Source organism: Podarcis tiliguerta, assembly GCF_965153285.1.
Source record: "Podarcis tiliguerta genome assembly, chromosome: 17".
Lineage (NCBI taxonomy): Eukaryota > Metazoa > Chordata > Lepidosauria > Squamata > Lacertidae > Podarcis > Podarcis tiliguerta.
The window spans coordinates 39,023,313-39,045,205 of record NC_139550.1 but is presented as its reverse complement, the minus strand read 5'-3'; the positions used below and the strand labels follow the sequence as shown (position 1 = coordinate 39,045,205).

The 21,893-nt window shown below is 46.6% G+C and overlaps 2 protein-coding genes across 4 annotated transcripts in view; one reads left to right on the top strand and one right to left on the bottom strand.

Annotated features, from left to right (window-relative positions):
• SHFL (shiftless antiviral inhibitor of ribosomal frameshifting) overlaps positions 1-21,893 on the bottom strand; it is a 320,289-nt gene that overhangs the window by 120,147 nt on the left and 178,249 nt on the right. The gene's annotated exons all lie outside the window — the stretch shown is intronic.
• LOC310668132 (intercellular adhesion molecule 2-like) overlaps positions 1-21,893 on the top strand; it is a 200,882-nt gene that overhangs the window by 3,654 nt on the left and 175,335 nt on the right. For all 3 annotated transcript variants that reach the window (XM_083421123.1, XM_083421122.1, XM_083421121.1), the window contains exons 3-4: positions 9,253-9,510; positions 17,464-17,781. In XM_083421123.1, the coding sequence (XP_083277249.1) occupies positions 9,253-9,510; positions 17,464-17,781 (576 nt within the window). The remainder of the gene's footprint in view (positions 1-9,252; positions 9,511-17,463; positions 17,782-21,893) is intronic.

The following is a 21,893-nucleotide window of genomic DNA, read 5'->3' as shown; positions in this document are numbered from 1 at the left end:
CTGCCCAGTGGACAATGCTATGCCCAACGATCCACAGACGCACAGTCCCGACACCTGGAATAATAAAGCGAGAAAGCCGGGTCAGGGGGGAGCACGAGGGAAGGGGGGGAGTTAGCGTGGTTTTCGGATATATCCCTTGTAGGCATTCGACTTCCACCGCCCCAAGTCCATTATCCTCTCGGCCGGTAAACCCATGTGCACAGCGGTGGTAGCCGCACCAATGCGGAAAGAGTGTGCCGCGTATTCCTCTGATGGAAGCCCAATGGCTGCGATCGCCTTGCGCATAACCCTTGTGAACTGGTGCTTAGACAGGGGGGACCCATCTGCATGTATAAGAAAGGGGCCCTTAGTTTTTGGTCTCAAACTCAGGAACTTCCTAGCATCCTTTACAGGGAAGGGGCCGGGCTTTTGAGTCGCCTGCAGGCGGATTAAGGCCCCCCTGCTGAGCTGATCGGTCTTGGAGCTGCGAATTTTTATGATTACCTCCGCGCTTCCCAAGGTCACATCCTCCAAGAGGAGACCCCTGCTGTTACTAACTGGTTGATCCTCACAGACCACCTCGCCTATGCGTAAAGCTCCAAAGAAGGCGAAGGAAAAGGCTGCCGAAAATAACCTGGCCTCATAACTAGACCAGCAGATGGCTCTAAGCTTTGTACGTATTTCCGTGAGTAAGTCAAGGGTTATGGGTCTCCTGCTGTCGGAGCTGGGAGGGTGTGCCCTGCGCCAGCCCTCCAACATCTTTTGGACCACAAAGTGTGCACATGGGTCGACTGAAAACAGAGTTTTGGAGAAGAATGATATTGCTGCTGAATGGATATTGAGGGTTTTGGGGGCCCGGCCTAGGTCGCGGAGGCGAACAAGGTACTCTATAACTTCTGCCTGGGCTGGGGGTCTGCCCATCCTAAACAGCCCCTTTTTTTGACGAAAAGATGTAAAGTCCAACCACGCCTTGCTGTAGGATCTCAAAGTCGAAGGTGCGACCGCTGACAATACTCCCTTTAGGGCTTCTCGTTGCCAATACTTCAGAGTTGTTCCGGAAATGGTCGCGGCAGCAGCTGCGCATCGAGCGCCAACGTGCGAAAGCGGTTCATCTGGAAGCGAGACAGAGCATCCGCAATGTTGTTGTCAATACCTGGTACGAATTTGGCTGAAGCGTAAAGATTTAGCTGGAGGCAGGACAGAACAAAATACCTTAACAGAGAGGCTACTCTAGGGCAACGAGAAGATTGCTTATTTAACACAGCCACCACAGCTTGCTTGTCTGTCCAGAAGCATACCCTGCGGTCTCTGAATTGCTCCCCCCCCCCCACAGATGGATTGCAACCAGTATAGGGAAAAATTCCAAAAATGTTAAATCACGAAGTATGGGCTTTCCTTGCCATGAGGGGGGCCATCGCTGCGCGCACCACTGCCCTCTGAAGAAAACCCCGAACGCCAGGGAACCCGCTGCGTCAGAGTGAACCTGGAAATCGGCTTGGAGGGCCATGCTATCCTGCCAGAGTGAAATTCCATTATAGTCCTCAAGGAATTGTAGCCAGACCTGGAGATCTGACTTTACTGCCTTTGAAAGGCGTACCCTCTGATGTGGCGATCTTAAGCCTGCTGACAGTTTAGCCAAGCGTCCGCAGAAAGGGCGACCGGGCGAGACAACACGGCAGGCAAAGTTAAGGTGACCCAAGAGGGACTGAATTTGCTTCAGAGTCACCTTCCTTAAGGGTGTTGTTGTTGTTTAGTTGTTCAGTCGTGTCCGACTCTTCGTGACCCCATGGACCAGAGCACGCCAGGCACTCCTGTCTTCCGCTGCCTCCCGCAGTTTGGTCAAACTCATGCTGGTAGCTTCGAGAACACTATCCAACCATCTCGTCCTCTGTCGTCCCCTTCTCCTTGTGCCCTCCATCTTTCCCAACATCAGGGTCTTTTCCAGTGAGTCTTCTCTTCTCATGAGGTGGCCAAAGTATTGGAGCCTCAGCTTCACGATCTGTCCTTCCAGTGAGCACTCAGGGCTGATTTCCTTAAGAATGGATGCATTTGATCTTCTTGCAGTCCATGGGACTCTCAAGAGTCTCCTCCAGCACCATAATTCAAAAGCATCAATTCTTCAGCGATCAGCCTTCTTTATGGTCCAGCTCTCACTTCCATACATCACTACTGGGAAAACCATAGCTTTTACTATTTGGACCTTTGTTGGCAAGGTGATGTCTCTACTTTTTAAAATGCTGTCTAGGTTTGTCATTGCTTTCCTCCCAAGAAGCAGGCGTCTCTTAATTTCGTGGCTGCTGTCACCATCTGCAGTGATCATGGAGCCCAAGAAAGTAAAATCTCTCACTGCCTCCATTTCCCCGCCTTCTATTTGCCAGGAGGTGATGGGACCAGTGGCCATGATCTTCGTTTTTTGATGTTGAGCTTCAGACCATATTTTGCGCTCTCCTCTTTCACCCTCAATAAAAGGTTTTTTAATTCCTCCTCACTTTTTGCCATCAAGGTTGTGTCATCTGCATATCTGAGGTTGTTGATATTTCTTCCAGCAATCTTAATTCCGGCTAGGGATTCATCCAGCCCAGCCTTTCGCATGATGAATTCTGCATATAAGTTAAATAAGCAGGGAGACAAAATACAGCCTTGTCGTACTCCTTTCCCAATTTTGAACCAATCAGTTGTTCCATATCCAGTTCTAACTGTAGCTTCTTGTCCCACATAGAGATTTCTCAGGAGACAGATGAGGTGATCAGGCACTCCCATTTCTTTAAGAACTTGCCATAGTTTGCTGTGGTCGACACAGTCAAAGGCTTTTGCATAGTCAATGAAGCAGAAGTAGATGTCTTTCTGGAACTCTCTAGCTTTCTCCATAATCCAGTGCATGTTTGCAATTTGGTCTCTGGTTCCTCTGCCTCTTCTAAATCCAGCTTGCACTTCTGGGAGTTCTTGGTCCACATACTGCTTGAGCCTTCCTTGAAGAATTTTAAGCATAACCTTGCTAGCGTGTGAAATGAGTGCAATTGTGTGGTAGTTGGAGCATTCTTTAGCACTGCCCTTCTTTGGGATTGGGATGTAGACTGACCTTCTCCAATCCTCTGGCCACTGCTGAGTTTTCCAAACTTGCTGGCATATTGAGTGTAGCACCTTAACAGCATCATCGTTTAAAATTTTAAATAGTTCAGCTGGAATACCATCACTTCCACTGGCCTTGTTATTTGTAATGCTTTCTAAGGCCCATTTGACTTCACTCTCCAGGGCTCTCCTTAAGGGTAGTAGCTGTGAATTGATTTCTTTAAAGGCGGCCAACTTCTCAGCTGGTAAGCGAGAAGTTTGGGCCACGGTATCGAGTTCGATGCCCAGGTAGGTCATTGTAGTGACCGGGCCCTCCGTCTTTTCATTTGCTAAGGGGACGCCCAGCTCATCAGCCATGGCTTTGAAGGCTTGTAGCAAGATCATACAGCCCTTTGCATTCCTTGCGACCAAGATAAAGTCGTCCAAGTAATGCCCCACCCCTTCAGAACCGGTTCTAAATTTCAACGCCCATTCCAAGAAGGTGCTGAAAGTTTCGAAAGCAGCGCAGGCGATGGAGCACCCCATGGGCATCGCTTTATCAATGAAGTACATACCCTGAAACTTGAAGCCCAACCAACGATAGTCCTCTGGATGAACTGGGAGGAAGCGAAAGGCCGACTCGATGTCGCATTTTGCCAAAAAGGCGCCTTTGCCAAAACCTCGAACCAACCTCACCGCTTGATCAAACGATGCATATCTCACCGTGCACAGTTCCTGGGGTATGGCGTCATTAACTGAGGCTCCCTTGGGGTAAGAAAGGTTGTGTATCAAACGGAATTCCCCAGGGGCCTTCTTTGGAACAATGCCAAGTGGTGAGATGTGCAGCTTATCAATTGGAGGTTCTGAAAATGGACCTGCCACCCTGCCGGCCGATAATTCCTTCTGAATCTTTTTTATGGCGATGTCCGGCCTCTCTAGCACAGACTTTTGGTTAGGGGGGCAATTTGAGTTAGGGGTAAAGGCTACTGGGATTCTGAAACCTTGGGAAAAACCCTCTTCCAGTAGAAGAGCGGCTTGCCTGTTGGGGTAAAGTTTTAACAGGGATCTTAGGGGATGGAGTTTAATTGGGGATAGAGCCAGATCTAGAGATAGGTTAGTAGCGATTCCCCATGGTGCCTCGAGAGGGTCCGGGTGCAGTTGCGGGGGCACCCTGGTTTCCCTGTTGTGGGTGACCCCTGCTGCCCCGAAAGGGCTGCTGCCTATTCTTGTAGCAGGTCGATGCTGAGTGGGCGCCCAGACATTTCTCGCATTCGTGTAAATACTTACAAGCGATGCGTTGACAGGAGCCATTATTGAAATCCCAGCATTGCTTGCGGCGCTTAGCGTCCACCTTACCGGGTTTCCCTTGGTCGTGAGTTTTCTTTTCGATGTTGGGCCCCACGTGCTCCATCCAGTGGTTGTTGTCTTTTTGATCCCAGCGTGTGGAGGACAAGAGCGAGGCGTTCCTACGGAAATCCTCGTCGTACGCGATGGCTGCCTCATCTCCTGCTAACTCACGGGCCCTTCTAACATGCGCTAAATAAGATGCGAGGTGCATGCCCTGTTTTGGATAGCCCCCTAACACTATTCCCATGAACACCTGGTAGCCATTGAGCCAGTTTTCGAATGTGCGCTCCACCCGAGGCGACCTATATCTCTTCTTACCATAGTACCTCCTTTTCTCGCCCTTGCCCTTTATTTGCACCGAAGGAAGCAAAGAGAACATATCTACAAAATCGCCATTTAGTATCTTATCCCTCTTCCTCTTGGAAAGGTGATTACCCAGGATGAAGTCAGTCGCAGAGTGAGTAGAGACCTTAACGTCCTCCACCAGTGCCCCGTCTTTCCATTCAAGCGTACCGTTAATTTTTTTCCGGTGTGAGTTGGCCCGCCTCTCGTGTACCCACAGGGGAGCACCAGTTTCCTCCCCTTCCCCCCAGTATGTCTCCATGGGCGTGTCACTATCACTTTCAGAAGAAGACGTACCTGTCACGTCCTCAGAATCCGAAGTGTCCCTTCTCCTACTCTTCTTGGAGACGTGCTTCCTCTTCGCTTTCCGTTTTCCTCCGCGGGATGTACTGTCTTGTGGTGTTGGGTCGCTGATTGATTCAGCCGCCTGCTGGGGGGGCAGCTCCTCATCCGAGGATGCCCCTTCGGAAGGATTCCGCTCTGTTTCCTGAAAAACACTAGGCACCCCAATTGTCACCTGACCCGCACCCACGGGAGCGGACCGAGGTGGCCTGGCCCTACTTGAGCCGGCCCTTGACTTCTGCTGGGCAGGCTTGGCCCTCTGGGCCGCGGGCTTTGACTTCTGAGCGCGTGCCGTTTGCAGGCGCGTTTGCGGACGATTAAGTGGACCCCCACCCTGCTGCGTTGTACTAGCCATGGATGTGGAGGGCACTGCTAGGCCCTGCTGGCTGGGGGGGGGGTATCGGCAATACAGTCCTGGGATAGTTCGACTATGGTAGAAGTTGAGGCCACCGGAGGCCCACATTGCACGTAAAAATTTTGGATCGCTGAAAAAAGTTGAACTAAAGCTTGTGGGTTACCCTGCGCAAACGGCAGTATGGCTCCACCCGCCTGGGGTGTCTGAGCGTTAGCTCTGTTTGCCATGTTACTCAAACTATGAATGAGCATATGTGTGTGCGTAGTGTCGATGTGTGTTGCAATTTGTCTGCCCTCCGATCAAACAAGAAGAGGAGTTTGGATTTGATACACCACCTCACCGCTATCCAAGGTGTCTCCGAGCGACGACACTCTGAGAGAGACCCCTAAATGGGCCATGTGTATTATTATTATAAGTTTTTATTTATTTATTTTTATTATTTATTTATTTATTTTTATTTTTATTATTCTTATTATTTGTATTTTTTTTAAAGAAATATTATTATTCTTATTATTTAACGTATTCTCTTATTGTAGTAGATTTTTTTAATTTTTTTTAAGAATTATGTTTAAAATTCTTTATTAGATTTATTGCTATTATTTAAGGAAATTCCGTCCAAATTATTATTTATTTAAAGCTATTGGTATTTTACTGCAAGGACTCCTCAGGCACGCACAGGCAGAGTTTTGCGCTAACTTACTACACTCAGGCCGAATGCAATAGTGTTGAGCGGCAGGTGTGGGTATGCCACACCTAAAATGGCTGCCTAAGTATGCCCTCTCGGTACACCTAAAATGGCTGCCTAAGTATGCCCTCTTGGTACACTCAAAATGGCGTCCGCCTGTGCCTCAACCAAAATGGCCGCTGCAGCATGACCACGTGATGCTATTAAAATGGCGACCGCTTCCTGAGTGTTGCCGCGGCAACCAGGGACGCACCGCTGCTTTAAAGGAAGCCCGCGAACACGGAAGCGACCGTACCCAGAAATAAAACAAAATAGACTAATCTACTGCAGAGAGCCCCGCTCCCTGAGCGATGCTGAGCACGAAAAGGACGCGCAGCTCGCGAACGCGGAAGCAAACGTGCCCAGGATGAAACAAATCAATTTACTGCCGAGAGCCCTGCTAAACGAGTGATCCGGGGCACTAACCGGACGCGCAGCCCCGTGCGAGGAGACAAAGCACTGAGAGAACAAGTCGAGCTCGCCAAGCACGTTCCCCCCCCCCCGGGAGAGGCACGAAAGTAAAGCGAAGACAAAAACCTCCGTGAGCGCCGGGGCTGCTCACGCCTGTGCTCCGTACACGGATGAATCTGGCTGGCAGTCGGGAGCTTCTCCACTCCCGCAGTGGTGAGGAAGCGCTGGATCCTGAAGTCGGAGAGCGGTGCCTTAAACAGCCGCCCTGAACTCGCCGACCTCGCCGCTGCCCGCTCCCAAGGCCACCTCGGAAGCTCTGACGATCCTGGGGCTTGATGCAGAACCTCAGCGCACCGCAACCAAGTCGCAGGGTAGAAGGAAAACTGTCCGGCGTGTCGCTGAGAAGGAGGGCAAACTGCTGCAAACACGTGCGATCGGCAACGGAAGAAAAACCACGGAAGAAAAAACCACGGCAGCAAACCGCAAGAGAGAGCCAAAGCAAAAAACGCTGCAAATCGCTGCTGCTGCAAAGGAAAGAAAGGGGCGAGCTGGGGCTGCCCTGACCTTAAGAAGACCTGGCTAAGCCCGCCCCTCCCGGCCGTTGATTGGCTGGCCCGGATGTGATGCATAATAATGAGCCTGGGGAATCCCTGCATCCCGCGGGGCTGCCCTAGCCCCATGAGAGCGTAGACGTGGGCGAGAGCCCACAACCCCACCCCCTCTGTAGGTCGGGAGTGGCTTTGTCTGAGGGGAACATCATGTTAACTCTGAAGACTGTATAGGAACACAAACTGCTTATATGTGTGTGTGTGTATTCCATATTAATTGCACAAACCTAATTTCCAGCACAGTGGTACCTCAGCCTACGAACAGTCCTGTTAATGAACTCCACAAAACCGGAAGTAGGTGTTCTGGCTAGCGAACTTTGCCTCGGAAGCCGAACAGAAGCCGAGCAGTGGAAGGGCACCGGCGGCGGGAGACCTCAGTAGGAAAAGTGTGCCTTGGTTTAAGAACAATTCGGTTTAAGAATGGACTACCAGAACAAATTAAGTTCGTAAACCGAGGTACCTCTGTATACACTTGATTTAGTGACCATCTGGAAGTATTTAAAGTGCTGCTGTTAATTTTTAGGTTCTATATGGTTTGGGACCTTGATACTTATTGTAATTTATTTATAAATATATTTATATAGCAGTGCATCATAAAAATATATCACAGTGGTTTACATATCAGGGGGCTGGACCTTGGGGTCCCTTCCAACTATACAATTCAGTTAATCTATGAACAATATAAAAACATAAAACCAGGCAATAAAATCACAAAAAGTTAAAAACAAATTAAATGTGAAAAGCAGTTAACAATAAGTTGTAAGCAAAAAGCAATTAAAAAGAAACATTAATAGACTATAGTGGGAGACGTACTCTTAATTGCCTGGTGGAACAGAAAGGTTTTCAACAGCTGCTTAAAAGTTGGCACAGAAGGCATCCGCTGAATCTCTATTGGCAGCAAGGATGCCACCTTGCCACCACAATTTAAGGGGCTGGTGCCACATAACATGCACGAGTGATGTCAGCACATCATGCGCATGCCACAGGTTGTGTGAGAGTGGCGTGAGCTGCACAATTAAAATCAGCATGTGCAGCGTGTGCACACGGTTGCTGAGGATCCCCTCCTCCCCCATGTCTGGTACAGAGTTCCACAGGAGTGGGTGGATAAGATTAAAGGCTTGGTTTCTCATTGTTGTCATATGAGCCTCACCAGCGCAGGGAATGACTAGATACACTCCTGCAGATGGTCCTGAGGTATCCCGAACCCAAGTTGTTCAGGGCTTTGTAATCAATACAAGAACCTTGAGCATGGCTTGGTATCAGATAGGCAGCCAGTGGCAGCAGTTTTAACAATGGTGTCACATGTTCTCAACCAGAAGCTCCCAACAGCCTTCTGGCCACCGTGTTCAGCACCAGCTGGAGCTTCTGAACTAGATGCAGGGCAACCCCACATAGAGTGCATGTCAGCAATCTAGCCTCAAGGTTACAAACATGTACTACAGTGGACAGACTTTCCCTGTCTAGGAATGGCTGTCCTTGGCAAACCAGGCAGCTGGTAAAAGGCACTCCTAGCCACAAAGGACAGTTGGGCCTCTAGTGATCTCCTGGCCTGCTACACTCTCCCCAAGTTCGCCCATCCCTGGCATACCTTTTTCTGTCTTTTGTCTGTTCCTCTCTTATGGGTTACAGTTTTCTGCTTGACCCATGCTTTCCAGGCACGGGTCTGAGCAGTTTTCCCTTTGCCCTGCTCCTTTCCCAGGGAAAACCTGTCCTTTCGTACTAAATTGGAACAAACGTCAATCTGGAGAAAACTTGAGTTGCCATTTGCTCTGACTGAGTGCTAAAGAGTGGTTTTCCCCAGGGGAAAGCAGTGGAGCAAGAGGAACTGTGGACAAGCCCTTACTTCCTCCCATGTGACCGCCTTGCCCCCGCAATTAAGGAGGCCCAGGGCCACGCAACGTCAGCACACCATGACATGCATGCACGGCTGCAGAGAACTTGGGGTGTCCTGGCCCTTTAATCAGAAATATGGGGGCGTGCCCCCCACTCCGCCCTACGCAGTGCCCCTGCTTCCCCCAAACATTTCCTCAACATTTATATACCCTCCCCGCTATATTATTGCATTTTCATGCAAGTTGTATCTGTTGTGTTTTCAGGGGCTCAGCAGGAGCAGGAGTTTCTGAGGATTTGGCCCATAAAGCCTGTGGTGGAATTTGGAGGCTCCATTGTATTAAACTGCAGTGCCAGTTGCAAGAACATTGCCCTGGAGACCAGCTTAAACAATGCTCCAGCAGGGGACGGACCTACTTGGAGAGCCTTCAGCCTCACCAACGTCAGCAGCTGGGAACCAAGACCACAGTGTTATGCTACATGTCAAAGTAATACATTTCAGGAAGCAGCCATCACCGTTTACCGTAAGTCATATTTTAGACTGCCTTGGAATAATCATTCAGCTCACCTTGAAGGGAAGTGGAGCTTACTCAGTGAAATACAGGGAGGGGTTTCCTCTGCTTAGAGCCACAGATTCAAATTCAGCAGGAGTCCAGACAAGAAAGTGGTTGAATGTGCACCCCACTGGCAGGGAAGTCTTTCTTTTTCCAACAGCCCTTTGAGAACTGACTGCTTTTATTGAAAGGGCTGGTGCTGTGCTGCTTTTATGGTAACTATTGGTATGTTTTAAACAGATTTCATATAGTTATATCGTTTTAATTCTACCAATATTCAGCTGTATTTTAATAATGGACTTTTTAATGGTTCTTGTTCTTATCTGTAAGCTGTCATGAGTCCTGCCAAGGAAAATAAGAAATACAGAGTCAGACCATCGGCCCATCCAGCCCAGTACTGTAACTGAGAGCAGATTCCCCAAGATGCCTGGCAGACATATTAAATGTGCACAAAAGCATTTGGTTAAAATGAAATGGACACAGGACACAGGAAACTGCCTCAGGCCAAGTCAGACCATTGGCCCACCTGGCTCAGTATTGTCTGCACTGACAGGCAGTGGCTCTCCGGGGTTTCAGGCAGGGGACATTCCCAGCTCCACCTCCGCCAGCCCAGTTTAGCCCTAAAACAACGTTGTGAACTCCCCTGAGATCTGCAGGTGAAGGGCGGTATACAAAACAAACAAAGACGGGTGATGATGATAATCCTAAAACAGAAATAGCTTTTAGGAGATGCACGGATTCTGACTTTGTTGAAGGAAAGAATTCCACATTGAAAGACAACCAGTACGAAAACCTTCCCCTGCAAAGCCCACCCAGTCTGGTTTTGGCACCCATCAAGGAAGTCTGGCTTCAGGGACTTGAAGTGATAACATTTGTGATGGAAGCAGGCCCTTGATCCAGCTTTGCACTCCTTTCCTCAGGTAGCACAAGGCCAAAAGCCCACAAAAGATCAAAACAAGAGCAAGTCCTCTTCAGTGACTTCTTGCTCGCCTTGCGTTCTGCTGAGGTCCTCTCACAACAGCAAGCACATAATATTCATAATATTATCTCTAAGGGCATTACATGCCGTAAATTTCATACCAGTGGTCCATAACCATTCCCAGTCAGCCAGCATTATGTTGTGACCAACATCCTGTGCCCATTTGATCATTGCGGATTTCACTGCCTCATCCTGTGTATTCCATTTCAACAGCAAGTTATACATTCTTGACAAAGTCTTAGTTTTGGGTTCTAACAGTTCTGTTTCTAGTTTTGATTTTTCCACCTGGAAACCAATTTTCCTGTCCAATTTATAAGCCTCCATTATCTGGTGGTAATGAAGCCAATCACGGACTTTGCTTTTTAGTTTATCAAAACTCTGCAGTTTTAATTTATCTCCCTCTTGCTCCAAAATCTCCCAATATTTTGGCCAGTTGGCCTCCATATTGAGCCTTTTTAGAGCTTTTGCTTCCATTGGTGACAACCACCTTGGGGTTTTATTTTTAAGTAAGTCTTTATATCTAGTCCAAACATTAAACAGTGCTTTCCTGACAATGTGATTTTTGAACATTCTATGCACTTTAACCTTGTCATACCATAAATATGCATGCCAACCAAAAGCATTATTAAATCCTTCTAAGTCCAGTATATCTGTATTTTCAAGAAGTAGCCATTCCTTCAGCTAGCAGAAAGCTGCTGCTTCATAGTAAAGTTTTAAGTCTGGCAGGGCAAAGCCTCCTCTTTCCTTTGCATCCGTTAGTATTTTAAATTTTATTCTTGGCTTTTTGCCCTGCCGGACAAATCTGGATATATCTTTCTGCCACTTCTTGAAACAGTCAGTTTTATCAATAATCTGCAATGTCTGGAATAAAAACAGCATTCTTGGCAATACATTCATCTTTATCGCAGCAATACGGCCTAATAATGAGAGTTTCAAATTTGACCATATTTCTAAGTCTTTCTTTATCTCCGTCCAACATTTGTCATAATTGTCTTTGTATAGATTCCCATTTTTAGCTGTCATAGTAATTCCCAAGTACTTTACTTTTTTAACCACTGTCAACACTGTCTCATTCTGAAACCTCTCTTTCTCAGTTTCTGTTAAGTTCTTTTCCAAAACCTTTGTTTTAGTTTTGTTCAGTTTAAAACCTGCCAATCGACCAAACTCCTGAATCAGTTCTAAAACTCTTTTCACACTAGATTCTGGCTCCTGTAATGTCAAAACTAGGTCATCTGCAAATGCTCTTAATTTATATTGTTTAGCTCCGACCTGTATCCCTCTGACCAATTGGTCCTTTCTAATCATGTTCTCCAGGACTGATATAAAAAGCAATGGGGAAATTGGGCAACCTTGTCGTGTTCCTTTTTCTATTCTGAACTCCTCTGTCACAACATTATTAACAATTAGTCTAGCTTTTTGTTCAGAATAGATTGCACCTATACCGTTTTCAAATTCTTGGCCTACCCCCATTCCTTGGAGATTCTTCTTCATAAAACTCCAAGAAATATTGTCAAAGGCTTTCTCCGCGTCCACAAATATTAAAACTGCTTTTGTGTTTATATTTTCCTGTAAAAGTTCCAAAATGTCTATTACATTCCTCACATTATCAGATAAATGCCTACCCGGGAGAAAGCCTGCTTGGTCTTTATGAATCTCCTCTACTAAAACTTTCTTTAATCTTCTTGCCAAAATGTCTGCAAATATTTTGTAATCCACATTAAGCAATGATATAGGGCGGTAGTTCTTAAGTTGATGCTTTTCAGATTCTGTCTTTGGTACAAGTGTAACAAAAGCTTCTTTCCACGTTTCAGATGCCTTTTTCCCCTGTAGTATGTCGTTGCAGACTTCTTTCAAGGGCTGAATCAACCAGTCTTTCAATATTTTATAATATCTCGAAGTCAGTCCATCGGGTCCCGGAGATTTGCCCAGTTGCATATTCTGAATGGCACTTTCCACCTCATGTTCTGTTATTTTATAGCTCAATTTAGATTTATTTTCTTGAGATATTTTCGGTAGCCCATTCACTTTCAGAAATTCCTCTATGTCCGATTCCTTCTGTGGTTGTTGAGAATATAGCTGTTTAAAGTATTTTTGGAAAGCACTCCTGATTTCAACTGGATTCTGTATAGTTCTTCCTTCCACTTCCAGATTTGTAATCGTATTTAATTTCTGTCTCTTCCTCATTTGCCACGCCAATAACTTCCCACATTTATTTGCTGACTCGAAAGTTCTCTGTCTCATTTGTCTAATCTTCCATTCAATCTCTTGATTTATCATTTGCATATATTGAACTTGATGTAGTTTTATCTCTCTTAAAATTTCCAGTGATTTTGGTTTTATTCTCAATCTCTTTTCTCCTTCTTTAATCTTTTCCAAAATCTTATCTCTCTTTTCCTGTTGTAGTCTCTTCTTGAGTGCATTCTGTTGTATCAGAAACCCTCTCATAACAGCTTTGCCTGCGTCCCAAACTGTTCTTTTGTCCACTGTAGTGTTCAAATTTATCTCAAAATAATCTTTCAAAGTTTTTTGGGCCTTCTTAATTATTTCCTCATCTCTAAACAAAGTGTCATTCATCCTCCATCTAAAGGAACCAGTTGGTAGTAAGTTCATCACCATCTTTACTGCATTATGGTCGGAGCAAGTCTTTGGGCAGATTTCCACTTTTTTTGTCTTCGGTGCCAGTCCTCTAGTGATCAAAATTTGGTCAATTCGTGTCCAAGTCATTTTGGCTTCAGAAAAGAAGGTTCCCTCTCTTCCTAGGGGGGTTCTCCAGATGTCTACCAAGTCCAAATTATCAGTTAGTTCAAAAAAAGTTTTCAGTAGTCTCCCATCTTTGGTGACTACCTGCCTTTGTGCCTTGTCCATATTTGTAGAAACTACTCCATTCATATCACCCATCAAAATCACATTGTACTCCAAATAGTCCATCAATGTCTCATGCAACTTTTTGAAGAATTCAGATTTTCCTTCATTCGGTGCATATATACCTACAATCAAATATTTCTGTCCATGATACTGAATTTCAATTGCCAAATCATAGAATCATAGAATCATAGAGCTGGAAGAGACCACATGGGTCATCGAGTCCAACCCCCTGCCAAGCAGGAAACACCATCAGAGCACTCCTGACATATGGTTGTCAAGCCTCTGCTTAAAGACCTCCAAAGAAGGAGACTCCACCACACGCCTTGGCAGCAAATTCCACTGTCGAACAGCTCTTACTGTCAGGAAGTTCTTCCTAATGTTTAGGTGGAATCTTCTTTCTTGTAGTTTGGATCCATTGCTCCGTGTCCGCTTCTCTGGAGCAGCAGAAAACAACCTTTCTCCCTCCTCTATGTGACATCCTTTTATATATTTGAACATGGCTATCATATCACCCCTTAACCTCCTCTTCTCCGGGCTAAACATGCCCAGCTCCCTTAGCCGTTCCTCAGAAGGCATCGTTTCCAGGCCTTTGACCATTTTGGTTGCCCTCCTCTGGACACGTTCCAGTTTGTCAGTGTCCTTCTTGAACTGTGGTGCCCAGAACTGGACACAGTACTCCAGGTGAGGTCTGACCAGAGCAGAATACAGTGGCGCTATAACTTCCCTTGATCTAGATGCTATACTCCTATTGATGCAGCCCAGAATTGCATTGGCTTTTTTAGCTGCCGCGTCACACTGTTGGCTCATGTCAAGTTTGTGGTCAACCAAGACTCCTAGATCCTTTTCACATGTACTGCTCTCAAGCCAGGTGTCACCCATCTTGTATTTGTGCCTCTCATTTTTTCCCCCCAAGTGCAATACTTTACATTTCTCCCTGTTAAAATTCATCTTGTTTGTTTTGGCCCAGTTCTCTAATCTGTCAAGGTTGTTTTGAAGTGTGATCCTGTCCTCTGGGGTGTTAGCCACCCCTCCCAGTTTGGTGTCATCTGCAAATTTGATCAGGGTGCCCTTGAGTCCATCAATATTTTCTTTGTTCATCTTTAAAGATAAATTTTGGTGCTAGGCTCTCTTTGGCATATATTACAACTCCTCTTTTTTTAACTTTGTCCGATGAGATAAACTCTTGGCCCAATCTTTTGTTAATTAAAATTTTCCTGTGGAGCCTAGTCACGTGGGTTTCCTGTAGACAAATCAAGTCCAATTGCTCTTTTTTTAATATATGAAAGATCGATTTCCTCTTTCTAACCGAGTTCAAACTGTTACAATTCCAACTTAATAGTTGCAGAGACATATTGTGTTTATTCTATTATATTCCTCCAGATGCTCCCAATGTATCCTCTTTATCTTCTGATCCCGGTGGTGTCTTCTTGTCCAGGTTCAAAATCGCTTTCGCAATGTCTATCTTTTTCCTCTCTCGTGGATCCGACGGGTCTTGTTCTTTTAAAGATTCTTTCTGCAGGTCCTCCTCGTAGTCTTTTAGAAATTTATCCTTGTCTTCCACTGATCTTATTTTTATCTTCCTTCCTTTTACGCTGAAAGAAAGTCCTTCAGGAAATTCCCACCTGAAGATGATGTTGTTCCTTCTCAGCTGAGTGACCAGATCTCTGTAGTTGGACCTGAGGTCTAGAAGATGTTTCGGAATATCCTTGAACAATTCCACTCTTGATTCACTTATTTCCAGAGGTTTTTGAAAGTGCAGTCCCAAAATTTTATCCCTTTCCTCTTTGGATCTGAACGAGACCAAACCAGTAGGAAAACCTTCCCCTGCAAAGCCCACCCAGTCTGGTTTTGGCACCCATCAAGGAAGTCTGGCTTCAGGGACTTGAAGTGATAACATTTGTGATGGAAGCAAACAAAGCAAATTTCCATTTCCCCGTTATTTGTGCATGTCAGGCTGCTGTTTTGCATAATTCAGCTGATTATTTTGCAGAATGTACATACAGGAGCTCTGTCTCTTGTGCGCATCCTGAAGGAGCTGGACACTAAATGCCCCATGATCCCTGGATGGAGGGGTGGTGGTGAAACATGCCTAAGCATGACAAGACCAGCAGGCCCTTGATCCATCTTTGCGCTCCTTTCCTCAGGTAGCACAGGGCCAAAAGCCCACAAAAGATCAAAACAAGAGCAAGTCCTCTTCAGTGACTTCTTGCTCGCCTTGCGTTCTGCTGAGGTTCTCTCACGACAGCAAGCACAGGGCCCCAGAGTTCGCTCTGGTCCCAGCAGACTTAGTGGATTGGTGACAACCTCTTTCCAGCTCCTGAGCCCCTTGGTGCCAGAGCAGCCTTCCCCCAGGCTATGGGACTCCAGGAGGGACAGGTCCAGTGGACCCCCTTGAGTGGCGCTTCTTGTGCCGCGGCCACAGTAGCCTCTCCGCTGGTGGCGGGGGCAGGAGACGCCTCTTGGCAGAGCCCCCTGTCCCTTGCTGCTGGCCGGGAAAGGGACTTCCCTCAGCCAGCCAGCCTCTGTCTCTCAACCTCTCCATTTGTCCGGACGGAAGCAGCTCTTTGGCCAGGCTGCTGGGCTGGGAATCTCCCCTTCTCGCTGGAAGGAGACCCAAGGAGACGGTGTCCTCACGGCTTCTACTTCTCCTGGCTCAGCCTTAACCCTCCAGTTAGCTCCTGTCTGAATGCTCTCCCAAGAAACTCCACACTGTCTTCCAGGCTAAGCCAAAAGAAGAAGAAGAAGAGTTTGGATTTGATATCCTGCCTTTCACTCCCTTCAGGAGTCTCAAAGCGGCTAACATTCTCCTTTCCCTTCCTCCCCCACAGCAAACACTCTGTGAGGTGAGTGGGGCTGAGAGACTTCAGAGAAGTGTGACTGGCCCATGGTCACCCAGCAGCTGAAATGGAGGAGCAGGGAAGCGAACCCAGTTCACCAGATTATGAGTCCATTGCTCTTAACCACTACACTACACTGGCTCTCTCCTTTCTCTCGCTGTAGATAATTTCCGCAGAGTGGATGTTACACACATTGGGCAGAATCAACTCAACAACTCTCCCTCCCAAAACTGTCTCTGAAAATTCTATCTCTAGCTTTATCTCTATGCATGGGCCTAGCCAAGGGAGGGCAATGGGAAATCAAGGAAAACAAGAGAAATGCTTAACTAACTGACCAAAACCCCGGCTACGCCCAGGTCTCTATCTCTAGCTCAACACTCCCTCAGAAAATGCTCTTTTTATTCTCCCTCCCTCCCCTCTGGCTGGATATCTTGGTAGCCAATCAGAGAGAGGCTCTGGCCCTCTGGTGGAATTCTGAGGGACTGCACGCCCAGACTGCTCTGGCTCTGCTGTCCGTCCAAAGAGGCCTGGTGGGAGGGGTGGGGTGCAGGTATACCAGAGAAGGATGTCCAAGGCGCCAGAGTGATCAGTTCCAGAGCTTTGTAAAGAAAGGTATAGACTTACTGCAAATCAGCCTGCCAGCTTCCTTTGCAGATTTGGGACAGACACCACAGCAGAGAGATGGCTTGTCTGTGCCCAAGCAAAGTGCATAACATTCTTCATACACAAAGCAGCATTTGTCACTTTGCCTAAGGCTTCCCGTTGCTTCACCTGCCCAGATGAGGGCATAGGTGGCAAATACCCAAGTCTGACAGGTAGTTCCCCTTCCTGGGCTCAGAGCCCAGTATCCCAAGCCCACAGGTAAGCATCACAGCAAAGCCATTTAGCCTATATCAAAGCAAGTGAATATAAGCATAAATCAGCTCACTGCTACAACAACCACCAGTTAATTCTGGGTTATCTTGACTACCAAGTTGGTGTTAGCAAAGCTCCTGGAACACTTCACCTTTGGTTCAACACACTTTGCAAAGGAGGAAGCTGGAAGTGGGCTGAGAGGGGCTGCCTCATGACCTCATGGGCCTCATCCTTAAGGCCTGGGCACACCACCCTCTGTCCTGGGAGCACGCAGGAAGAATTATTTCCAGAGGAGACACAGAGAGGCAGAACCTTCACCCTCATGTTCTTCTGTCCCTCTAAAATAGATAAACAAATGAAGAGTTGTCACTTTTTACTCTGTTCCAGGAGCTCCGGAGCGCGTAGTGTTGGATCCGCTGCCCGAGGTGGAGGTGGGTAAGGAGTATAATGTGACTTGTCGAGTTTTCAATGTTGCCCCCATCCGGAACCTCACCGTGACCTTGTATCAAGGGGAGCGGAGGCTGTATGTGGAGACCTTTGAGGACCACAGGAATCCTGAAGCCGGCAATGTTGTGGTGACAAGCAACAGCATCACCGCTCAGCAGAATGACCATGGAAAGGAAGTCACCTGCCGCGCAGCTCTGGACCTGAGGCCGGAAGGGCCCTTCTTGGAAAAGGCATCAAATAATCAAAGTAGAGTGGCATGTAAGTGGCTGTACCAGGGAAAGTTTGGGGCATGGTGGCTATGGCAGCACAAGTGTCTGATTTTGAGGAGTTAAGGGCTTATCCACACTTTCCTCATGTCCTGCTGCTTTTCCCCAGGGAAACCACTCTTTAGTGCTCAATCGGAGCAAACGGCAATTCAGGTTTTTCCCAGATTTCCATTTGTTCCAATTTATCGCTAAAGAGTGGGTTATCCCTTGGAATGGAATGGGGCAAGAGGAAAACCTTTTGGGCCCGTACTTTCTAGATGTGGGACAAGCAGAAGTCTGTACAAGCACAGGTTTTTGTGAGGCTTACTAGGCCTCTACAACCTACGTAGCCTCGTCTCAATGTTGTATCTGAGGACTAATCCACACTTCCTCTTTCCTGCTGCTTTTCTCTGGAGAAAACTGTTCTTTCACATTCAGTTGGAGCAAATGGCAAATTGGGTTTTCTCTGGATTGAAGTTTGCTCTGATTTAGAGCTGAAGAGCAAATTTTCCTTAGGAAGGGTGTGGAGAAAGTGCCAAGTCTCCTAGAGCTCCATGCTCTCTAGGAACAGAACAAGTGTGGGTGAGCCTGAGAGTACCTTCCCCCCCCCCTGGGAGCCAGTGTGGTGTAGTGGTTAAGAGCGATAGACTCACAATCTGGGGAACCAGGTTCGCATCTCAGCTCCTCCACATGCAGCTGCTGGGTGACCTTGGGCCAGTCACACTTCTCTGAAGTCTCTGAGCCCCACTCACCTCACAGAGTGTTTGTTGTGGGGGAGGAAGGGAAAGCAGAATGTTAGCTGCTTTGAGACTCCTTCGGGTAGTGATAAAGCGGGATATCACATCCAAACTCTTCTTCTTCTACTTCTCTCACCACCCAGTCAGGAGCTGCACTGGGGGGGGGGAATGGGAGCCACCCATTATTTTTTTAAAAAAGCGTCCCTCTACACTCTCATACATGTGACTTGATATAGATATTGTTACAGAGGCCATCGCAATCCCTTCCGAGAGGTAGCAAGATCCCAGAGGTCCTGGCACTTAACCAGGGTTGCATTTCTGTTGAGAAATTAAGGCACAGCGGAGATAAGTGTCTTTAAGATATATGGTTCATTGTACACATATTTGCAACTTGAGTCTCAATGGAGGGAGAGTTCACAGCATTCTCCTTCTCAGCAGCACAGCAGAGGCAGAGGATTCAGAGGCATCCTAAGCACCATCCCCTCATCCCTCTGCCACAGCCTGCTTCTGCCAGCCAGGCAGGCTGGCTGCTGCCCTTCCGTCCCTGCATGGAGCTCTGCCCATTCCCTCCCCTTCTTCCCAGAAACCCTTCCTCCCAAAATCTCTGTTGGAAAAGGACACCCTCTGCCCCCGTTTACCCTGCCAACCTTCCCCTCTCAGTTCTTCTGCTTCTGCCCACTTCTCTCTCTTTCCCCCCCAAATAATATTTATTAAGTTTCCAACAAATTAAACACAACACTGCAAAAAACCAAAAAAGAAAAAACATACAATACAGTACAATACAATACATAATAAAAAAGAACAAACATAATAAAAGATACAAACAAAACAAAACAAAACAAGAACCATTTAAAATTTCAATTTCAACATCTTATCTTTCTTTCCCTTATTTCCTCGACCTCCTCACACCTCCCTTTTTGTATTCCTCTTCTATTAATTGTTTCAGCAATTCCTTTCCATCTTCCTCTGTTTTCTATCCTATAATTGTCTTAACACATTCTAACCATATTTTTACCTTTAATGCTCAATTAATCTATTAATACTTAATTCTACTTCCTGTCCATCTTCCCCTGTTTTCTATCCTATAATTATCTTAACACATTTTAACCTTATTTTCCTTTAATACTCTATTAATCTATTTATACTTCATTCCTTATAACCTTTCTACTGAAGCCATATAACTTCATTCCAACGTTCTTCTAACATTCATTAATTTTACAATATTTCTATAAATATTCTTTAAACTTTTCCCAGTCTTCTTCCACCGACTCTTCTCCCTGGTCTCAGGTCTTGCCAGTCTTTTCCACCAATTCATCCAGTCCATCAACTTCATCTGCCATTATCCAACACTTCTGTGCTTCCAGGAGACAACCATTCTCTCAGCCAGCAAAAAGCAGATGGTTCACAGCAAAATTTAGGGGTCTGGCAGGGCAGGTCCACCTCCTTCTTTAGCATCCGTCAATATCTTAAGTTTTACTCGAGGCTTCCTGCCCTGCCAAACAACTCCAAAAACATCCCTCTGCCACCTCCTGATACAATCCATCCCATCCAGGGCTTGCACTATTTGAAACAAAGGCAACATCCCCAGCATCACTGCAAGCCTCATCCCCACCACAACAACTCAGCCCAACAATATCAACTTCAGATTTGACCATGTTTCCCAATCCCCCTTCTCTTCAAACCAACGTCCTTCACAGTTACCCTTAAATAAATTCACATTTTTGGCAGTCATACTGGCCCCCAAAAGCCTCTCTTTCTCAACCGATGTTAGTCCAGTCTCCTCCTGAAACTCTGTCAAGCTTTCCTTTCCCAATTCAGATAGGGCTCTGGTCCTCAAATTCTTCTGTTTTTCCATCATATCAGATGTCACATCGAATTGCTTCTGAATGGATGGGGCTCTTTCACACTCCAGTTGTATTGTTTTACATTCAGCAGCAAGGGTTTTCTCCCTGGCTTCATCCGCAGTTTGCCATGTCAAAATAAATTCCTGTATCGATCTCTGAATGGTTTCTGTGTTAGTGTCCACCTTTTTTGGTCCCAGATTGTCAATTTTCCTGTGAAGCTGTTCCAACGAATCGTTTATTTTCACTAATACATCCACTAAGGCCTATTCTGTCGACATTTCACCTGTTTTTTTTCTTTCCATTTACCATAACACTTGAGAAATTCAAGGTCAATCTCAAGTTCTCACAGTTCTTATCTTGCACCTGGAAGTCCCTTAGCCCAGCTCTTATAAAGTAACCAATTTCGGAGACATCCACTAGAGGGAAACAATTTCCCCTTTAAACAAAACTCATACCATCCAAAGTTAATTTCAAATTCCAGTTACTTTTTACTCCTTTTTAGAAGCAGCCAGGGACAATAGAAACAATGTATTTCTCTTCCTTCACTAGCTGTCAAGGAACGTTCTAAGTACAGTGGTGCCCCGCAAGACGAATGCCTCGCAAGACGGAAAACCCGCTAGACGAAAGGGTTTTCCGTTTTTCAATGCGCTTCGCAGGACAAATTTCTCTATGGGCTTGCTTCGCAAGACGAAAATGTCTTGCGATTCTTGAGATTTTTTTCGCCCCCCCCCTTTTTCTAAGGCGCTAAGCTGCTAATAGCCTTTTAGCAGCTAATCCGCTAATCCCTTAAGCCTTTAATAGCCGCTAATAGCCGCTAAACCGCTAATAGCGCTAATCCGCTAATAGGGTTGCTTCGCAAGACAAAAAAATCGCTAGACGAAGAGACTCGTGAACGGATTAATTTCGTCTTGCGAGGCACCACTGTACTGTCAATGAACATTCCAAAACGTCAGTCCTACTGGCAGCCCATTTCCAGGGTCAGAGCGGCTTTATTTTAACTCCCTTCACTCTCTCCTGCAGGCATACTCAGTCCACAACTCCCCCCCCCCTCTTTTCCTGCCTCCAAGGGAGGTTTTATGCTCTTTACCGATAGAAATTTAGACTTTTACAAAAGGCTTTCCAAGACTTCAGCCTACAGCCTCCTTGCCTCAGTCTGTTTACAAATAGGGAAGGTGGACTTCCTGTTTTGAACCTCCCCGTTTCGATGCCAAATTAAACTTTTAAAATCCGATTTTCCCGTCTCATCTCTACTCACGGGTAATTACATTGGAGTCAAATTGTCCACAGGAAAAAGTTAATGCTCTCCGGCAACAGCTATGTGGCTTCGCTCCGTGGAAGAAGCAGACGATTCGAAGCACCGCGCCGCTCACCCCACGTCGCTCCGGATCCCCAAAACCGGGTTTCCCCACGAGTAGGGGAGGCGCAAAAGGTGCCCGTCGAATCCCACGTTCACAGGCTTCTCCCGCCTGTGATTTTTACGGGTCTCTGCCTTCGCCGCGGCGGTACAGACCCAAATTCCCACGGGGCAAGTTCCTCCCGATCAG